The sequence below is a fragment of the Taeniopygia guttata genome, chromosome 2 (assembly GCF_048771995.1).
Source record: "Taeniopygia guttata chromosome 2, bTaeGut7.mat, whole genome shotgun sequence".
Classification (NCBI taxonomy): Eukaryota; Metazoa; Chordata; class Aves; order Passeriformes; family Estrildidae; genus Taeniopygia; species Taeniopygia guttata.
Window position 1 is genome coordinate 32,116,152 of NC_133026.1, and position 20,443 is coordinate 32,136,594.

Below are 20,443 nucleotides of genomic sequence, written 5' to 3' on the forward strand. Positions count from 1 at the left end.
TAGAAAACACCAGAAAAACAGAAGAAATTAAAAAAAAATTTAAAAAAAAAAGTAGTCAGAGTTCTAAAATCCCTTTCCATTGGGTAATGTCTTCATTCTGTTGGCAGTGCCTTGGAGTGATGGACTTCCACCTGCCCTGCCCAAAATAAAAATGGTTTACTGTTACCCAGCTCACTGGTTTCTGGCTAGCCGATATCACACTTATGAGTGCTGTTCTCTGGGACCACTGAAATTACTACTCAATTCTCTCTTGAGGACTGTACTTGGCTTTATTCCTTGCCATCCTACCAAAGCTTGTTCTTTGCTGCAAATAACAGCAAGAAACTTCACAAGGCTGCCAGGGCTTCAGTGAAAATCAGCTGCTGCACTGCCTGTAGAGCACCTGGGCTGGGCAAGCCCATTGAACGTGAATTTGAACCACTAGGTGCAGTGTTTGCCAATCTACACTGCTCCTTTTGAGCCACTGGTTATACCTCACTATTAGGCTGGTCAGGAAAATCTATTTTTTGTTTATTGCTACAGTCCATGGAGTTTATGCAATCAGTTGTCAGTGTGTGGGTCACGGCAACTTGGGAGCTGGATGTTGAGTGGCCATCACTACACAGGGGCTGTGATGGTGCCTCTAGCCATGGTTAGATTGGATAGGCATGTACCCACTAAATGTTTAAATAATATTTTCCTTAACAATCAGCTCTGATCAGGAGCCAAGTCAAGAGATGTGTTGGAATTGGCCATTTTCCATTTAGTTTAGAGCTGTTGCCCAGCATATGGGATGAGCCACGTGGTTAAGTAGCGATGGGTTCATCAAATGCAGTGAGCTGTTGCAGTAACACTCGCAAATCAGGCTGGGGCAAGAGTTAATTTGGATTTCTGGAAATAAGCATTCCTAATTTAAAAACAAATTAAGTACAAAAATTGATCACAGTGCAAAACTAGTATAAAAATGCCTGTGAGGTGAATGGTGTGGCTCCAAACAGGTCTCGCAGTAATCCCAGGGAACGCTGAAAGCAAAGGGAGTGAGTCATAAGCACATGAGCTGAAAGAAGCTGAAGACAAAATCATGCATCTCTGCTTAATTCCATCACATGATGAGTCCCGGGGCCCTTCATTTAATCGGAGCGCAGAGCGGCGGAGAAACCTCAGTCTCACCTCTCCGCGGGACCGGCGGAGACTCCGTGCGCCGGCTCCGGTCCCGCCGCTGCCCGGCCCCGGCTGTCCCGGCTCCCGCTGTCCCGGTCCCGGCTGTCCCGGCTCCCGCTGTCCCGGTCCCGGCTGTCCCGGCTCCCGCTGTCCCGGCCCCGGCTGTCCCGGTTCCCGCTGTCCCGGCCCCGGCTGCCCCGCACCATGAGCGCTGCTCGCCGCCTCGCCGTGCTGCTCCTGGCCGAAGCGCTGCTGTGCTCTGCCGCCACACGTGAGTGCCTCCCCAGCCCCGCATCCCTGCCTCGCTCTGCTCCGAGTGCCAAGGCAGCGCAGGAAAAGCGGCTGCTCCCAGCACCTGTGGTGGTTGCTGGAGCCCTGCCTGCCACCCAGTAGGCGACACTCCAGGGTTGCCTGGCTCGGCGTGGAAAAGCTGCCTGAGCTGGAGAAGTGTGTTGAGAACTGCTCAGTAATCTGTTCCCTGTGCTCCACAGGTACATGGAGCTGACTGGAGCTAAACCTTGGCTCTCGGCAGCAAATTCTTAGCAATACTTCCCCAGCTCAAGCATGGCTAAAATGACAGATGCAGAAGGGACTTCGCACAGTTGGCTTGGCCCAGCTGTGGCTGGGAGAGGCCACGTCAGAAACAGTGTCCCCGCTGTGACACTTGGACCTGTGGATCCCTAGCCTCAAGGAGCCCAGCCAAGAAATTAGATCTGCAAGCCACAGTGGGCAAGGAGTGGCTGATCTGCTTCTTTCTAGGCTCCCAATTTGACTCAAGTCTTCCCATGACTCCCTGAGCTCAGGGCTGGGAATGTAGAAATGGGATTTCAAGCTCAAATTCCAGAATGTACAGTATGGAAATTGAAAACCTTAAAAGCTGAAGTCCATCTGAGCATTCATCTAGCCTTGTACCTGCCTCCAGTGGAGAACAGTACTGGATGTATTACTGTGTAGGTCAGGACACTTTCCCAGCTTCTGATGATTTATAGCACTTATAGAATTGCCTCTGTCAGATGCAAAGTCATTGTATTTAACAGGTTTTACTAGACTTTTGCCATCTGTTCATGCATTTTGGGTTTTCATTGCGACACGTGTAAATTTTTGGGACACACTACATCCTGCCAGCAAAAAATTTCACACCTTAATTGTACCTTATGTGAAGAAGTACCTTTCATGTGCTTACAACCTGTAACCTGCTGGTTTCATTTGATTCCCCTTAACTTTTGCGCTTTCAGCTTCTTCCTCCATGCTGTTCATGGTTCTGTTTTTATATTCTCCCCGTCACCTCTTCTCCAGGCTTCAAGACAGTCTATTTAGCTGTTCCTCATATGGAAACAATTCTATCCTTTTGTAGCATCCTCACCACCTCTCTCTGTATTTTTTCAGTTCTTTTATAGTGATTGAGCTGCAGAGAACATAGCATACAGTACTCAAGAAATGGCGTTATAAAATGCTGTAATGATGTTCTCATTTTTGTTCTGTGTCTAGCCTTTTCCTAGGTTTTCAACTGCCAATGAGTGCTGCATTCAAAACTGTAAAGCTGCAAGATCCCATTTCTGAGTTTAGAGCTAGTTTAGAGCCCTTCATTATCAATGTAAGGTTACATTTAATTCTGTTGAATTTTGTACCATTTTATTCTTGAGTCAGCTAGCTTCCTGCAGTCCCCCCCTCTATTACTTTAATGCACAGTCCTCAGCAGACTAAAGAACTTTGCTGCTTACCTCTTTTCCAGATTATGAACATTTAAAATTATTTTAACAATGGAGAAAACTGGGCACTTATTCATAACTTTTTTTTTTTTAATATCCTAACCAATCATTTACTCATGTGAAATCAATCCTTGGTTCTTATCCCACGGTAACTTAATTGCTTAATGTTCCTTTAGCAAGGGATCTCATCAAGTGCTGTCTGGAACTCAAGCAGGTCAGCCCTGTTCCCATGCTCTCTGTCTCCCTCGCAAAACTCAGAATATGTTTGTGAGCAATGCACTCCTTTTATGGCAAATCGTATTAATGCACTGTACCTACTTGCTCTGTTCTTCACTGCTGTTCCTACCAGTTTCTCCAGCTTGAGCCCCAAAGGGTATTTTTAATCCTCTAAATCTTCCCTGGAAGTGTTTTTTAAAACTGTCATCACATTTGCCAATTTTTGTTTCTCAGTCACTGAAGCAGTGTTAAGCAAGATGTTACATGCTATGGTTAATAGCTCATTTATTTCACTCTTGAATAACTTCCATACTTGGGCCATCCTATCTAGACAACTTTGTCATTTTGTTGATTTGTTCTATAATTGGGGGTTTTGTGCCAACATTTCTAGAGATATTCTCTGTCACTGTAAAAAAAAAACTCTATCACAGAAACCCCCTATGTTCTTCCATTGTGAATGACAATATAAACCAATTGACCTATTTGACTTTTGTGCTACCCCTTTACCTTCTCTGAATGCTTCTTTTGCAGCTACACCATCTTTTGGCCCTATACGTCCTGGCAAGCTTTCCAACTTAGTTTATATTTGGTGGAAAAACCTATAGTTTGTAGTTTTTATGTTTTTTCAAGTTGTTCCTCAAATTATTTTTGTCCTGCTATATTATGTTTCTATACATAACTTTAGAAAGTATATGTTACAGTCTGGTGCCATTCCATCAGCCTTTTAACTTCTAATACACTTTTATCCTCTTTAGCTGGGTCATCTTTCTATTCCTGCTGTCCTAACACTGGCGCTCATTCTCTCTTTCATGGCTGATACACTTTCACAGGAAATACTGAACTTGTCTCTGCTATGTTTTTCACCAAAATGAAAGCCAGAATGAGAAAGAAGAAAGTCAATCAAAGTAAAAGATCTTTTCCCCTATGATCACCTCACCAAAACTATTACAGGAATCTCTTCCTTGGAGCATAACATTACTCTGTCTATTTTGAACTGAATTGCTCTAATTTTGGTTATGACCAACATCTGTTCTTGAGTGGTTTTCATTGTTAAAAAAGAAGTACATTAAAGCTTTTTGTTCCTTTAAATTCACCAACTGAAAATCTTCAGTTCCATGTGTTAGAGAAACCAGTGCAGAAGTCTTTCCTCATCTGAAAAACCGTTTTTGTCTTGTCCTGAAGCTTGTGAAATGTTTTATATTTGACTGAAAGCACATCAGAGAGGCAAAGAAATACCTAAACAGCTTGTAATTTAGAAGCAGTTACAACAGCTATTACTGAACTAGAAAATTAATTCTTAATTCAAGAATTGTTAATGAAAACACAAAATTAAAAACATTTATAAAATTAGAAGTCCCAGCTGTTTTTGATAAATTGAACATTTGGAAAAAAACAATGATTGAAAAGTGTTGATCTGACAAAAACAAAACATTTTTATTCATTAAATAATTTTTTAGATAAAATCAAGGAGAATGGGAAAAATAAATTCCAAAAATTATGTAGTAATTTACTTTTGAATGAGACATTAATTTATTGATACCTAAAGTGTAATTGAACTTGATAAGCCTTTGTGAAGTACTTTTATGGTTGCTAATTTGTTTTTTTCCTGAGCAAAGTTTCTGAACAACAACATTACCAAACTCTTCTTCTGACCAAGACTCAAAACAATACAGCACGTGAACCAGGTCATTAAGTAAATACCAGTCATAATGTTATGCTTTCTCTAATCAAAAAATATTAAATCTGCAGGAAAGACATGATTCATGTGATTTAAGTGAGACTGCAGGGAGTTCCTGGAGGGCAAGAGACTGTGGGAGATTGTGTTTCTGCGTAAAAAATCTGTTCTTTTCCTCAAACCGTTCAGTCTTCAAGAGTGAGGAGAGAGCTACCAGGATCAGCTCAGAGTGGGAATGGGACTGGCCAAGGGATGTTCTTCCTGCCCAGCAGCAATCTCACTGGGCAATAAAACACCAAGAGAAAGCAGCCTCTTCTTCTGAGCTGTTTCTCTGATTCTCTCTTGCAGTAAAATTAGGAGCCACCCACCTCTAAAACCGTGCTTAAACTGGCTACACCTGCTCTGTGTCTTTTCCAAAGCTTGGAGAAATTCCAACACTACCGGTTAGGTTACAGCATACAGGGCTATTCTTGCCCTTCTTACAGGTCTCTGCATTTTCCTTTAAGTTATCCAGAACTTTGTTGCACTTGGGTAAAAATCTAAGTAGCATTCTGCATCAGCTGTACCTTTACAATAAAGCCATGGAAAGCAGAACTTCTAACTCCCTTAATGTTGTGACAGAATGGTACACCCAGCAGTTACCTTGCCTGATTAACATGGCAAAGCTCTTCAAAGCCTCCAGGCTTTCATGGAACTATGCCCATGAGCCCTCTTATTAATATATTTCTGTGGCATCCTACAGTGGCCAACATGTTCCTACAGGTTACTTGGGTATTTACATTGCTTTCCACTATGTGTGATTTGTGACAGAAAAAGGGATCCTAGAAGCCTGGGAAAAGTTTAAGCCCATCATTTGTAGTAATATGAGAAGAAAGAGGTTATTGAAGTTATTTAATATTGGAGCCATTTCTAAATAAAAGGCATGAAGCTAATATGTTATTGTTGTTATATTATAAACACATTGAATTTACTATTCAGCTCTAAATTTCCTTTTCTGGAAATACCAGCTTCTGTTATAATTGGTTCCACGCCTCCCACCCAAACCACCAGCCAACTCACCAAAGGAGCTGCACTGGGTCAAAACTAATTCCTGGCAAAACTTCCACTAGAGCACAACTCAGACACAGAATGAATTTATCCCGTTAGCCTTTTACTTGTAGATTTATGACCAGGCAAAGCAGTCAGAAATCAAGCAACCTCTGTGCAGAGAGCCTGACTGTTGCAGGGTTATGTAAACTCTTGCAAACCATTGCTCTGATACGATCAAAACATTGTAAACATTTTTATTCTTTGTCTGGGAAGCTTGCAATACTGCAAGTAGAAAAATATGTCAGTCTGACAGTGGAGGAATTCTCTTTATGTTGATTATAGTTGATGTAAGTGTTTATAGCTGCAATGATAAAATTCCATCATTTTCTACTGGTGGAAAGTATTCTGCCAGTACATGATTAAAGTTCAGCACAAGAGTAATGTTTTTATAGAGTAGTAGGGAAAACTTTTTTGCATTTTTTGTAATGCAAAAAAAACCTGCATTACATTAATATCGATGTTTGTTTTTCCATCTAGGTTTTCAAGATGTGTTGAACCATGGAAGCACTACTCCTGTCACATCCTATAAGAAGCTGCAAGGCTGGTCTAGTGATCAAAATAAATGGAATGAAAAACTTTATCCTTTCTGGGAAGAAGGAGATCCCAGATGGAAGGACTGCTGGAAAGGTGATAGCACACTTGAAAAACTGTAGTGGCCACAAAATCCACCACAGTGCAGAGTGCAGGTGCTATAGAGCATTCCCATAGGACAATATCCACTGCAGCACAGAATGGCAAGTTAGAGATGATTGGGTTTGATACCATTCTCAGTGGGTTGTCTGAGGAAGCAGAACAGTGAGTTATTTCATAAAATGCTTTCCCATTATGACTAATCTCGGACATTAATACTTATCAAGAAGTACTGATGGTCAGGGCTCCAGCACAATCCATTTCATGAAACATGCCCTGGAGGACAGGCAGCTTCAACTGCTACCTGGGCACGTGGGCTTCAGACTAACAGCTTCAGCAAAGACCATGTTTGTTGTCATCTGGTCTGAGTTGAAGGCAAATGACTATCCCTGGGGAGAAACAAAATTTTTCTCCTTTGAAATATATTGACCCACACAGGTAGAAAACTATATTCTTAGCTCTAGGAAGAAAATTAATGGCACACCAGTAATGATCTGGGGCCATACGCTGAGTCCCTCTGATTGTTTGAAGCTGGGGTTTTGGTAAGGTCTCAAGTGACTTACGAGCACAAAAGCCCTTAGAAACAGAGTAACCCAGAAAACATTTCTAATGTAAAGGGTGCACAATGATGGCAGGTTCTGCTCCGATGCACCCCTGACTGCAGCGAAGACTGATTTTCTTTTCTGCAGGTGGAAGGGTGACAGCCAAACTGGACAGTGACAGCCCAGCACTGGTAGGATCCAACGTGAGCTTTGTTGTGACTCTCCAGCTTCCCAAGTGCCAGACAGAAGATAATGATGGCAACATAGTATACAGGAGAAATTGTACCCAGGGTAGGTAACGGCAATTTCCCTACACCACGCTCGCATCTGCCTGGTGCTGCAGTGAGCGTGTCACTGAGCTCTGAAAGCATCACAGGTACACCCAGTGAACAGCAGCCATGCTGGATTTAACTGATAACTGATAACACCTACCTGTGCATATCCAGCCTGTGCCACACCAGTTTTTTCTTAAGATAACTGTGGTATTTTTAGTGCTCTGCCTCACTGCATTACACTGACCAGGTAATTTGAGACTGACCATTGTTATAAGCTTTCCTCCCCAAAACAGTCACATAATCTGACTTCCCAACAGGACTGTTACTACTTTTCAGTTCAGGCACAATGTTGCACAATTACACTGTTTTCTTTCAAACAAATAAAGCTGTCAATTTATAAAATGGAGGGTTTTTTTCAATTATGAATTGTAGAATTCAGTTAACCATATCTGCACAAAAGAGTAAATCTCACACTTCCACTTTTTAGGAATTAGAAATTAACAAATAAATATCTAAAATCAAACAATATGTTGCTCAGAAAATCACCCTTTTTCATCTTATTTTTGCTACATGGAGAAAAAAGCCTATCATAATTCTAGTGTTTTAAGTTGCTGGATCTAGAACAACACATACTGTTGTTCCTTTCATCCTCTGAATGCATAAATGTTCAACAAATTTTTTTACTGATCAAAGTAATTTTCATTTCAAGGCATATCAACAAGTTTTTTGTCAGCCTAAATTGCACTTAACTATCTAATATTTTGTTAGCATCTTACATTCATACTCTACATAATATCTGCTGTGTTGTTTTGGGGAAGAAACTTCCTATTTACTATTCAGAAAATGACAGAAATTCATGTCCAATTTATTTAAAGGTGCCATAGAAAACTTTTCTGACAAAACAAATAAAGTCACTTCCTTACAGTGCTTTCACAGCCACTCTTTATACTTAAAATTTTAGATTCAGATTTGGATTAGATGCCTGCCAAATATTTAGGTAGCTCCATTTTCCTCAGCAAAACAGTAGCATTCTGTGTAAGTTAACAGCAAGTTTTTGGGCAAGCACTTCTAAATTGTGTCTGGCCCATGAGACAGTAAAGTTTCTTTTTAAACTTCTTAGTCAAATAGCACCAAGACAGAACCATTTTGTATTTACATGAAAAACCAAACAAAGCGCAACTTCAGGAAAAAAGAATTAACATCAGTCTAAAAATACCCCACTTCACCTGTTGTTTAAACGCAGTGACTGCTATAACCTGTGGTACTTGCCTCCTGTTTTCTGTCTCTCTGTACATTTCTCAGTTGACCAGAACATGTCCGACTTCTATCCTTAGATCCTCCAGCTTCCATGGATCAGCAAGTCTATGTCTACAACTGGACTGAATGGACTGACAACTGTGGCTGGGAAAACTGCACAAGCAACCACAGCCATAATGTATTCCCGGATGGGCGTTCTTTCCCTCATCACCCTGGCTGGAGGAGAAGGAACTTTGTCTATGTGTTTCACACTTTTGGTTAGTACTGCAACGCATGCCTCAGTTGGGGTGATGCTGCAAACCTTATATTCCCTTTGTACATAATTCATTTGTCAAGTATGTTTTACTAAAAGCACTTTAAAAATGATTCCACACTCTTGGGTAGAAATACTGAATTAATTCCCCACTTTTCCAGAGGGGCTATCAGTTGTTTGACATAGAAATCATGGATTACCAGAAGATTTTCTTTAAACCTGCATTCACAATACTATCACTGAAGAAAATTAATTTCCTTTCAGTATTACTCAAGATCTTTTTCTAGGAAAACAGAGAGTCTGAGCAGGTCAGTCAGATTTATTCACAGTTCACTGCCATTTAAGACTTTTAGATTTAAGAGAGAACACAGTGCTGTGTATCACCAGTTTAACAGTGCAGCACTTCTTGTCTCTAGGGAGGTGAGAACTGCCACGGGCTGTGCTGCTGCTCTGGTCACAGATGCTGATTTTCAATGTTTCCTGCTCTGACTTGGGCTATTCCTGCCATTGTTTATGTACTAAATCTTAGTGCCTTCAGTTTGCCTGGCTAGATCAGCATTATTGTCAGTATCAGTATGAGTAATAATAATAGCATTATTCCAAATTTTATGCAGAGGTGATACTATTTCCCTACCTCAGTCAGCTGTTAAAAAGACAAATAATCAAATAGATTAAAATGGTTTTAGAGTATGAAGTAAGAGGTATTGTATCGTCTGGCTATGCTGAAAGCAAACACAAGATCGCTTAAAATGCCTCACACCATCCACTACATAATCCTAATGACTTAATGTAATGTATCTGCTTTGCAAAGTTGTAGATGTCTTGGAAATTTTTTCTTGGATTAGTGAAACTGGGGACATCTTTTTAACAACTTTGAAAAACCAGAATTTATGTGAGTAAACACACCGTAAAAGTATCCAGTCCTTAAAAATCACCTATCAGATTACTGGGAGACATTTCTAAACTATTAATTTTGATTTTGACAATCTAAGATTCTCAGAGACTTTGCCTCTCATTAACCAACTTGTGGTGAGGCTGAGGGGAAAATGTTAAGTTCATGTTCTGTTTCAGGTCAGTATTACCAAACGACGGGACGATCTTCAGCGAAGTTTTCAGTCAACACAGCAAATATCAGTCTTGGCGAACATGTGATGGCAGTGTCCATTTACAGGAGAGGGCACTCGGGATTTGTTCCAGTTGCCAGAGCAAAAACTGTCTACTCTGTAACAGGTGAGCGTGCTGGAATCAGCTGTAGTGACATGCTGGGGGTATTTGTTGCTTAGCTGTTAAAAAAATCCAGCACAAGCATCGTCTGGCATGAAAATAAGACATTGGCCTGAGAAAGGTTTTTAGCATGAAAGTGGAATCTCTGGCAAATTGCCTTGAGTAGCTTAAGTAACCGTTTTGTCTAGCTCAGTAGTGACCCCTCCACTTTGTAATGGAAAACTATTTACGAGAGATAATACAGTCTTCCACAGATGTCTGTGATTCCTCATTTGTTCCCATATTTTTCTGGCTGTTTCCTACTGACATTCACTCCTCAGGTCATAAATCAAATTAAAGTAGACACCTGTGTTAAATATACCATGTTTGCATCTCACATTCTGGCTGTTGCTGTTCAGGGGCTTTGGAATTTTTTATTGTTTGCAGCCAGGTATCTCTGCTTTATTTATTTACCTCTTTTCTCCTCCCTCCAGACAAAATTCCATTAATTGTGAGTATGTTCCAAAAACATGACCGCAACATCTCAGACTCCATTTTCATCAAAGACTCACCAATTACATTTGATGTGAAGATCCATGATCCCAGCTACTATCTGAATAATTCTGCCATCTCCTACAAGTGGAACTTTGGAGACGGAAGTGGCTTATTTGTAGCCAGCGGTTCTAGTACATCTCACACCTACACTCTGCAAGGAAACTTCACTCTGAATTTAACTGTCCAAGCCATTATACCTGTACCTTGCAAGCCAGTAACACCCACTGCACCACCGCCCACCTCAGCAGGTAAGCATTTATCAAACAGCACGGGCATTAGGAGCTATGCTAAAACTCTGTATTCTGATGTTTTAAGTTAATAGTTTTAGTAGTTTTACTGTCATCATGAGAGAGCTGCAAGCCTCTGGAAACCCTCTATAAAATTGGCTTAGATACAGAATCAATAAGCATTAAGTCTTCTAGGATTCTATGGTAGGGATCACTTACACATTTAACTCATGCATCCAGTTCTACCACCACAGTGTACATTTGTGTACACTCTGTACCTTTGTACTTGCAGCATACAAAGGTCTTCAGGTGAACATAAATGTAAGTTTGTATTCTCTCCGCCGCACCTGGTCTGGAGATTCTAGCCTTGTCTACTCAGGGTCATCTTCTGAGGTAAAATGTAAATTTCAAGTGAAAAAAAGGAATTTCAGAACACTTATAGCAAGTTCCTTTTTGGATTGCATTAACTTCCATCTAAAATTAAATGAGATTGGATTGAACTAGAAAAACCTAGTCATATTCAAAAATATGAGATTTCCACATGGCATTAACCCAGAAGAGCTTTTCCACTTTAAATTTATTGACTAACGTATTTGAAATTTATTGACTAAACATATTTCAGAATAACTTTTATTATGTTCAGCATTGGCTTATCATCTCAGAGGGTTTTAAGAAGGCCTGCAGTTTCAGCCATAATAATACTACTGTGAAACTGTAAATGTGGCTATAATTTTCAAATTTCATATTTTTAATACGTGCCCTTACCAAAATATGGAGTGAGAATGAAAAATGAAAGGAAATATATAATTTTCACCACTTCTCCTCTTCATTTTTCCACTAGCTCTAATGTAGAGCAGCAGGAAAATACCAGCTTTTAAAAAAGCGTTTAAAATATTTTATTTGCCTTTGGATTTCTTATATAATTGATCTGGGGATTTTTAAAAAGTATTTAATTGTATTACACCTTGTAGTCTCCCTTTTATTTCACAGAGATGGGTGACTAGCCAGGTGGTTTTTGGAGTGAGGCCACTCTAGGGTTCTAAAGCTGGGCACATGTGTTTTCTTTAGGGATTACTGCCATGAGCTCATAACACAGATACACACACGACTGCACAGCTGCAAACTAAAGCCACTGACAGCCTATGGAATGAAGGCAGTTGGAACATGTGTCTGTGTTCAGAACATCCCTAAGCAGAGCTTATTCTAAAGTTGTTGCATCCCTATTTCTTCTGCCTCAAACAGCTACAACCAGACCATCTTCTGATTCTGACTCTTCTCCCACAGTCGAGTCGGAGGAGGATAATCCTGATGGAGGCTGCCATATTTACAGGAATGGATACTATGGGAGTAGTATTACTGTTGTAGGTAAGGATGTGGGTCAACACCTGAACAGAGGAATGGTGTTAACAATGAACAACAATGCATGGTAAAAATAATGTTTATTTAGACACATTTTTATCAATTACATGAGATTCACAAAAAGATCCTTCTCATGGACATAGCTGAGAGTTTTAAGGATTAATGTACAGACATCTAACTGGTTGACTTTGGTTTCTACCTGTGTTCTGCCAGGGGCTAGTTGCAGAGGTTATGACCCCTTGCTTTCAGACACGTGGGGCTGGACCTTGGTCTGGATCCCTGCTGATGGCTGACCTCCTGTGCTGGTGGGGATGTGCATTGTGTCACTCCTTTCTCTGTCACCAGCTTCTGAACATGCCACAGCAGGAGCACATGGGCTGGGGAGGAGGTTTACATAAGGCTGAACTGACCTTTGAATGCAGAGAAATCTCATGTAGTGGGAAGTGGTTTAGCAAAATAAGGAAATAAGTAACAATAATGAGGAAAGAAAAAAAGGCAGACCAGAAAGGAGCAGCCTCACAGGGAAAGCTCTGGAAAATATCTCAGCTTTCAAAGCCTTCAAGAGGAATGTTAAGGGAGGGAGATGGTTATGAAACACAAGACCTGAACTGAGCATCAGCCAAACACTCGAGGTTCAATACACATATATTTCAAAGCTTGTCATGTGTCCTACAGTTGATATGTGTTTCCTCTCCCAGAGGGAATCCTCGAGGTAAATATTATTCAGATGACAAGCATCCAGATGACAGAAAGTCAAGCTGAAAACTCACTGGTTGACTTTGTTGTTACCTGCCAAGGGAGGTAAGTCTGTGAATGAAGATGTCAATCTTCCCTGTTTAAAGCTAATTAGGCGCTGGAATGCTGTATGCACTTAGATGCAGATGTACAAACAAAATTTGGGAACTGCAGTGTTTCTATTTCTTGATGGGAACTAAAGATAATGCAAGTCTCATTTTTAAACTGTGCCAACAGAGGCTACTGCCAGGAACTTAGGATTCAGAGCAAATATCCAGTCTCAGTGAAATAAGGAACTGATTGATGGGAAAAAACAATTTACAATCCCCTGGCCAAGACAAGATTTCAGCATTTACAGTAAAGTGGAAAGCAGTTTACTGAAATTGTAAGGAAATCCTTTATTTTTGGCCATGAGTTTTCGACACTTGGAGTACATGGGTGAGTCCAAGAAACTTCTTGGATGCAAAAGCATTGGGCTAGTATTCCTAGATCTTAGAAGGTTAGAACTGAGAGGACTAAGAAGTACAAGAAACACTGTGGTAATACAACTGAAATACAGTTAAACTCTCTTAAGGGAGTATTTTCTTTTCCAGCACATGCTACTACTTAAAAGAATCTGCATTCTTTTCTTAAGAATGTGTATTAAAGGTAATGGGCTTTATAAGTTGATTTGATGCAGGTAATCCTGTGATCACCATAAAATGTTAAATGATAAGCAAAATAAGCAGATAATTATACAGATTGTACACAGGCATTCTATATAAAATCCACACGTACATATATAAATGTACAGGTATGCAAAAAAAAAAACATATAGTATTAATAAAATATGCTTAAATCACTATAGTGCCACTGATTTCAACAGGCACCAGCATAAAACTGGTGCACCAGTGTAATGTGTCTATGAACTGGGCTAACTGGGCTGGCAGGACTCCACAGATGGAATGTGCTCTCTTCCCATGCCAGTCTCCCCACAGATGTCTGCACAGTAGTTTCTGACCCCTCGTGCCAGGTGTCCAAGAGCGTGGTATGTGACCCCGTCGCCGTCACGGATGAATGTTTACTCACCATCAGGAGAGCTTTTGAGGAACCTGGGACCTACTGTATAAACATCACCCTGGGTGATGACACAAGTCAAGCCCTTGCCAGTGCCCTGATTTCTGTAAATGGAGGTGAGTCCACAAAGAATAGACGTGGGTAGTTGGTGAAAAGCTTCTCCTTCTGGTCATTTCCCTGCAGGGGGAAAGAGCACAGGAATACATAGCAGGGTTCTTATTGTGCCTGGAAGCCTCACCTGAGACTGCAGCAGCTTGTCTAAGAGACCATGCAAAGATAAAATGATGATTCTTTTCCTGGGGGAATTGTAGCTGTTAGACCTTGGTTTGACTTTTGTTTACAATCCAATGAGTACAGTAATTACACAAATTATTCAGTACCACAGAATATGAGCCGTTCTTAAGCCATAATGTAATTTTCCACAGAAAAATGTTGGGCAGAAAAGCAGGTAGAGAACATACCAGCCAGCCCACTCCACACACAGAGAGATAGCAGAAACAGAGGGGAATTCAGCTCATTTGAGACAGAATCAAAGTCTGCAGCACAGTTGGCTACCCTGGGCCCTCTTTACTGCCCATGGGCCTTGACATGGTTTCTATTTCTATATGAGGATAAGATTGATCATGTTCTGGAATGATCTGTGTAACATCCAGTGACTACAGAGTCTGCCCAGGGTAATTGTTTCTGAAGAGGAGTTTTACCTTTGTTTGGATAAGTATCACTGTATCTATCTCATGGCTATTAAAGCAGACTTAGACAGAACCAGCTATTAAACTCAGCCTCAGTCAGAAGTCTAAAAGATAGTGCTGCCTCTCTGCTCCCACTTCATTGCCCTCTTGACTTCCTATTACAGTGTCCTAGTGACTCTTCTGAACTCTCTAATTACTATCAGCCAAACAACTGACCCTTTGTGGTCATTTTCCATAGCATTTTTGATGGTTCTATTTAATCTAGGTGTAAGTTTATCTGTACTGAAATCAGTTCATTGTGAATAAGGCACAATGCCTGACCTCTAAGTGCATTCTGCTTCTGAAACTGCAGAAGGGTTTTCCTCAACTGTATTCACAGAGACTAGCTTTAGCCCAGGAAAGCTGGTCTGTCTAGGTTTCCTCCAGAGGTCAAAGCTGACTTGAACTTTGGGGCTTCTGCTATAATCAAAGCAGAATTAGGATCTAAGAGAGGTTGCTGCTTTAAATCACCTTCTGGATGAGCCCATCTAATTTTGTCAAAGTTATTCTGTAGTCAGTGTATACACATTTCTCCAGCATAACAAATGGCAAGGATCAAATTAGCTTCACCTTGTGGGGTGCCAACAGGGCCCTTCATTCCTCTCCATGCTGGAAGCGTAGCCATGTGTCTGAGGAGCACAGCTCAGAACTGGCAAAGTACAACTCACACTCTGGTGGAACCAAGAATCACATGGACTAGGATGTGAAAGCACCACCTCCTGCCAGTCACTGACCTCCAATGCTTAGCATATTAGAATTACTAATTGTGATTCAATTCGTACAGCAGTAAGTAAAAATGGCATTTTCTTTGGAAGGTCTATCTCACTGTAAAATAAAGGCTAACTTTTAATCAATCTACTTTCTGAATTATAGGAGCATCATCTCGAACAACAGAAGGTGTCTTTATATTTCTTGGCTTGTTGGCAGTATTTGCTACCATCGGGGCATTTGTCCTTTACAAGTAAGTTGCTAGTACCTGTGATTAAAAACAGTTCAAAGAACTGTCAAAATATTATTTAAATTACTGAACCAAACAATTTAAATTTGCTTTAGCTACATTTTTGCTTCTTTACTATTGCAGCTCACAAATACTCTGGCAAATATTCAAGAAAATGAGATTACTGGTTCAGGCCAAAAAAACATTGGAAAACATGCAGATGTTAAGGACTTTTAGGGAAAAAAATTATATTCTGTGTCTATAAGCACAAACAGTAATTCTAGCAGGCCTGGGAACTTCATCTAAGCAGAAAGCAAACTCAAATTGCATGATGTGATTTATATATGCAATGAAACCAAACAAATTCTTCATTAAATAATTGATTAATAAATTCTTTGGGGAAAAGATTCTGAGCATTCAGCCAGTAGTTAACAGAAGCACATGTTGCTGCATTATTAGTTTGGAATTTTCTGATGAGACTTTGAGACTGCACAAAGATTCCTGAGACAAGTGTGCGCTCACCCTTCCCAGTGAGTGGTGAGAGACACACACTTCCATGGAGCAGCAGTACTCCAGTACTCCTTCTCCCTAACCAGGCCCCTGTCACCACTACTGACCTATGGCTGCCAGACATCAGATGTGATTGAACAGGGAAGGAGGAGGGAGAATGCATGATGAGCACATGATCACTGCTTTTATGCACTGGTCACATGCTAAATATGCACCCTTTAACAGCAACTAACTGTTCACATTTCTTGCAGGAGATACAAGCAATACAAACCTATTGAGAGGAGTACAGAACAAACAGAGAAGCAGGAGGGATTTACTACTTACTTCAGCGCTTTCAAAGCCATTTTCTTCCCTAATAGCACTGAGAGAAATCCTCTGCTGAAGAGTAAACCAGGCATTGTTTAAACCTTTAGTGTAACACTGACTATTAGATTAAGTACAGCACTTGTATCTGAACTGTATTTTAATGGGGTTTTCTTGTTGTTATAAAAAAACCCCAGGGAGTAAGGTGAAAGCACATATAGATGGGATGGTAACTTTTGGGGCTTGGTGCAATTAGCAACATTAAAGTAGTCTTTTATAGAAAAACAAGGAGGTAGTTTTAAGCACTTGCTATTCTTGCTTGTGATGTAGGATACACTTTTCTGAATTACTAATACCCCCCCACCCCCACACCCTTATCTGGCTTTTCTTATTTCTAGGTTAACAACCTGCAAAATTAATCACATCCACAATCAGAAAGGGGGGGGGAAAAAGAGGTTAATTAAAAAAAAAAAAAAAAAAAAGACAAAAACCCCCAACAGCCAACCAACTTGTAAACAGTTTTTATTGTTGCTTACTGCCCTAGCAGGATTAATGTCTTTGCTGTAAAGAGAGACATGGGGGGCAGGCTCGTGTTGGGTCTGTGGAATGGAACGTGCCATGGCCTATTCCCAGGCATTGGCACTGAAGTGCTGCCACTGTCACACTGCTCAGGAAGCCCTCGCACAGACTGGCCCCCAGCGAGCCAGCTCCCCACCAAGCAAACCCCAGATTCTGGGAACCACCAGAGGCACAGCCCCCCACTGTGAGTTTGGCAGCAGCCACCATGTTTTTCAGGGTTCAATAGCATGGGTGCAGCTCATTAAATGCCACTTGGCCTCAGGGCCAGAAAACAGGGCTGGACACACTTAGCTTCCCACTGGACATGGCTACCAGTGCATGAGTCTCACTATAAACTAGACCACAGGCACCCAAGCAATGAGATGAAGCCCATGGGCTTGGCTCTCCCTGTTGAAACTTTGAGCCCCATGTAAAATTCTGAGTTGCAACTGCTGATGCTGCCTTTGCCTCCTTTGCTTCCATTGGTCTTGAGACACTGGACTGGCACCACTGCTCCCAAGGGGCAGACATGCTCCATGTCCAATGAAGGGTCAGCAGAAGAAGGGATCTAGCAGGAAGGGGTAGCATTCAGCTGCCTTTTCCTCTTCTTGTTTCATTTCTGCCTTTCCTGCTGTAAAGACACATAAATTTCTGCTTGCTCCTCCATCCCTCTGACCACTAAATCAAATAAAAGAAAACCCCAAGATAAATAAAACGCTCTACTCCAGTTTCTGCTTTTACATGATGCACCTTAAAAAATGTAAACTTATGCAAAATCAGTGTGCCTTCCCTTGTTCACTCGAGCTCCAATTCTGTTAAAAGAACTCGTTCTGAGGCCTTCCACAAGTGATCTGGCCTCGTAGCCACACATGCTCATCACTCAGCATCATGGCGTTTCACAGTGTGAGATGAGCACAGACTGCTGAAGGCTGGCTCACTGGATGATGAGAAAAGGAAGGCATCTTATTTGCAGAAAGAGAAGAGGTTGATAAAAAGGTTCACAGAGATGTGCAAGCAGACCAAAAATTCTTTACAGCTTATGTTTCAAAAAACTCCTTTGTTGTTAGCAAAGGTTATAGCCAAAATGGAGGCTGGGCAAATGACCTTACACAATCCGTTTCTAAACACTGAATTCTTTGGAGATCTGTATTTGAATATAATTAGCTTATTTAACATGTCTTAAAACATCTCTGATACATACTGTTTTCTGTTCCTGTGGGAAAACTTATAAATACACTTTCCTAGTGTTTTCGCAGATCTTCCAAACTCTCATCATTCGTAATCTGAATCTAGTCTTCACTGCCCCTTCCCAGTGTGCACAGATACCTTTCAATGACTTAAGGATATTTAAAAAAAATGCAGATTCCAACATATCTGTGAGATTAATTCTTTAGCTTTAAAATTCAACTGCCCCTTTTCTTCTTTTGTTTCCAGGTTCCCCCATTATTTTAATTCTTTCGTGGCTATTTCAGTTATATTCTTAGAAGCAGTGTATTTGCTATTATTCCCTCTTCCTCACACATAACATCCTCTTGTCTAAGAACTAGCATCTCAAATTATTTTCTGATTTAACCAGGAAACATATTTTCTGCAAAAATTACTGTTTAAGTGTAATGTCTTCTGTTATCAGTCAGGCAGGACTGTAATTTGTATTTGTTGCTCTAGCTTAAGGCAGGACAGGGGTTTAGTGGAAAGCTTAAGATGACCTGTAATGAAGCATGAAAACATAAAATCTGTCACAGCTTAGGGTCAGTGAAGATGCAGGCTACCACCTGGGCTACATGCAGAAAACATCTTGTTTCTGTAAAATGCTGCATCTTAGATACTCGGAGACATCTTAAGCTTTTGCACAGAAAACAGCTTTCAGGCATATGTTAAGAACTTTTTTATACTTTAACTTAAGTATTAGGAATATCTTGCACTCTCTCCCTTTAAGTGCCGCATCAGAATATTACATTTTTATATTATGATTTTGCCTTTTCAGCTGTAACTTCTATTTCATACATCTTTACTTTTGTACAATGGAATTTAACTGCTGCACTGACAAATAAACGATGTAATGATTTTAAAGAGTTCACTGCTTTGTCTCAGAACGACAAACTGCAACATAAGCAACTTGATGAGTTGCCCAATTATTGATCAAAAGAGTGTCTACCTCCATAAAATGCAGGATCTGCCTTACCCTCAGTTCACACCTGCCTCTACCATGGGTTATCAAGCTGATTTTGCAGTCTCCCTTCAAGTGTACTCAGAGCAATGGCACCACAAACCTGAAAAGCAAGGAGACTTTCTTAACACCCAGATGACACAATTTCAGAACAGATCAGGATACAAATGAGCTTCATGTCCTTCAAAGGCAAGAACAGCTGACAAACAACAGATTTGTGAATGTCAGCGAATGTTACAAGACAGGTTTCAGGCATTCCCTTTGGAGAAATAACATCAAGAATGACATCAAAGATAAATGTACACTGTCTTCATAGAAAGAACATCCTTTCAAACATGTCTTCAAGAGAAACAGAAACAACAGTTGGGTAGCAAGTTTGTTAAGAATTGCTTTTAAAAATGAGCTGTTATTTCAAACCACTTATTTTGTTCCTTCCCCCTTTTTTTTCTTGAATATTTTTTATAGCACACAATTAAGGCTCATCAGATGTGGCATTTTTTTCTTACCAGAAGTGTTTCTAAGCTGAAACCAAAGCTAAAAAACACCAGTCTCTGAAGGAATTGTAGAGGAATGAAACAAAACCTTGCAAGAGTCATCCAGCCACTGTGGCTTATTAGTACAATCACTTTCAGCTTCATGCAGCATAGTCAAATTTTCTTTAATGATAAAGCTTTTATCACTACAGCTCCTTATAATTCACACAGAATTCCATAATCCCAGATTTGTTAGGTTGGAAGGGACCTCTGGAGATCATCTAGTCCAGACCCCCAGCCAAGGCAGGGTGACCTACAGCAAATGACAGAGGAGATGTGTCCAGGTGGGTTTGGAATGTCTCCAGAGAGGGAGACTCCAGGACCTCCCTGCACACCCTATTCCAGTGCTCCGCCACCCTCAATGTAAAGACATTCTTCCTCATGTGAAACTTCTTCTAGTTTATGGTCACTGCTCTTTGCCCTGTTGCTGGGCACCACCAGGAGGAGTCTGGCACTGTCCATGACTATGTCTCTTAACCCTTAATATCATTATTTGACCATCATACTTGGTGAGAGTGGGAAAAACATTCAAAATGGCAATTCTCTTAGTGTCCCTGTAAATTGCAGGATTTCCAGGGGAAGGAAGTGGAGGGATATGTTTGACCCACATTAAATACAAATGCTTAAAGTTCACAATTTCTCAATCCTTGACAACACTCTCCATAGCAAACCAAGCATAACAAGACTACTAACCTGTGCCCATTAATACCATGCAGAATTACACAAACAGAAAACATGTTCTACATGAAAATCATGTTTGTTTCAAACACGGTGCAGTTTCTTAGG

The 20,443-nt window shown here is 40.7% G+C and overlaps 1 protein-coding gene across 2 annotated transcripts; it reads left to right on the plus strand.

The window, feature by feature from the left end:
• Positions 1-1,087: 1,087 nt before the first annotated feature.
• Positions 1,088-19,027, plus strand: GPNMB (glycoprotein nmb). Of its 2 annotated transcripts, none has more exons than XM_032746718.3 (11): positions 1,088-1,411; positions 6,307-6,456; positions 7,149-7,292; positions 8,611-8,790; positions 9,858-10,016; positions 10,484-10,792; positions 12,056-12,136; positions 12,829-12,931; positions 13,832-14,037; positions 15,523-15,610; positions 16,348-19,027. In XM_032746718.3, exons 1-11 carry the CDS (start codon positions 1,345-1,347, stop codon positions 16,499-16,501), a joined length of 1,641 nt encoding a protein of 546 aa, XP_032602609.3. In that variant the 5' UTR covers positions 1,088-1,344; the 3' UTR covers positions 16,502-19,027. The 2 variants fall into 2 exon arrangements, with proteins under 2 accessions (XP_032602609.3, XP_002192176.4); XM_002192140.5 differs by having other exon boundaries at positions 1,090-1,411; positions 12,014-12,136.
• The last annotated feature ends 1,416 nt before the right edge of the window (positions 19,028-20,443 follow it).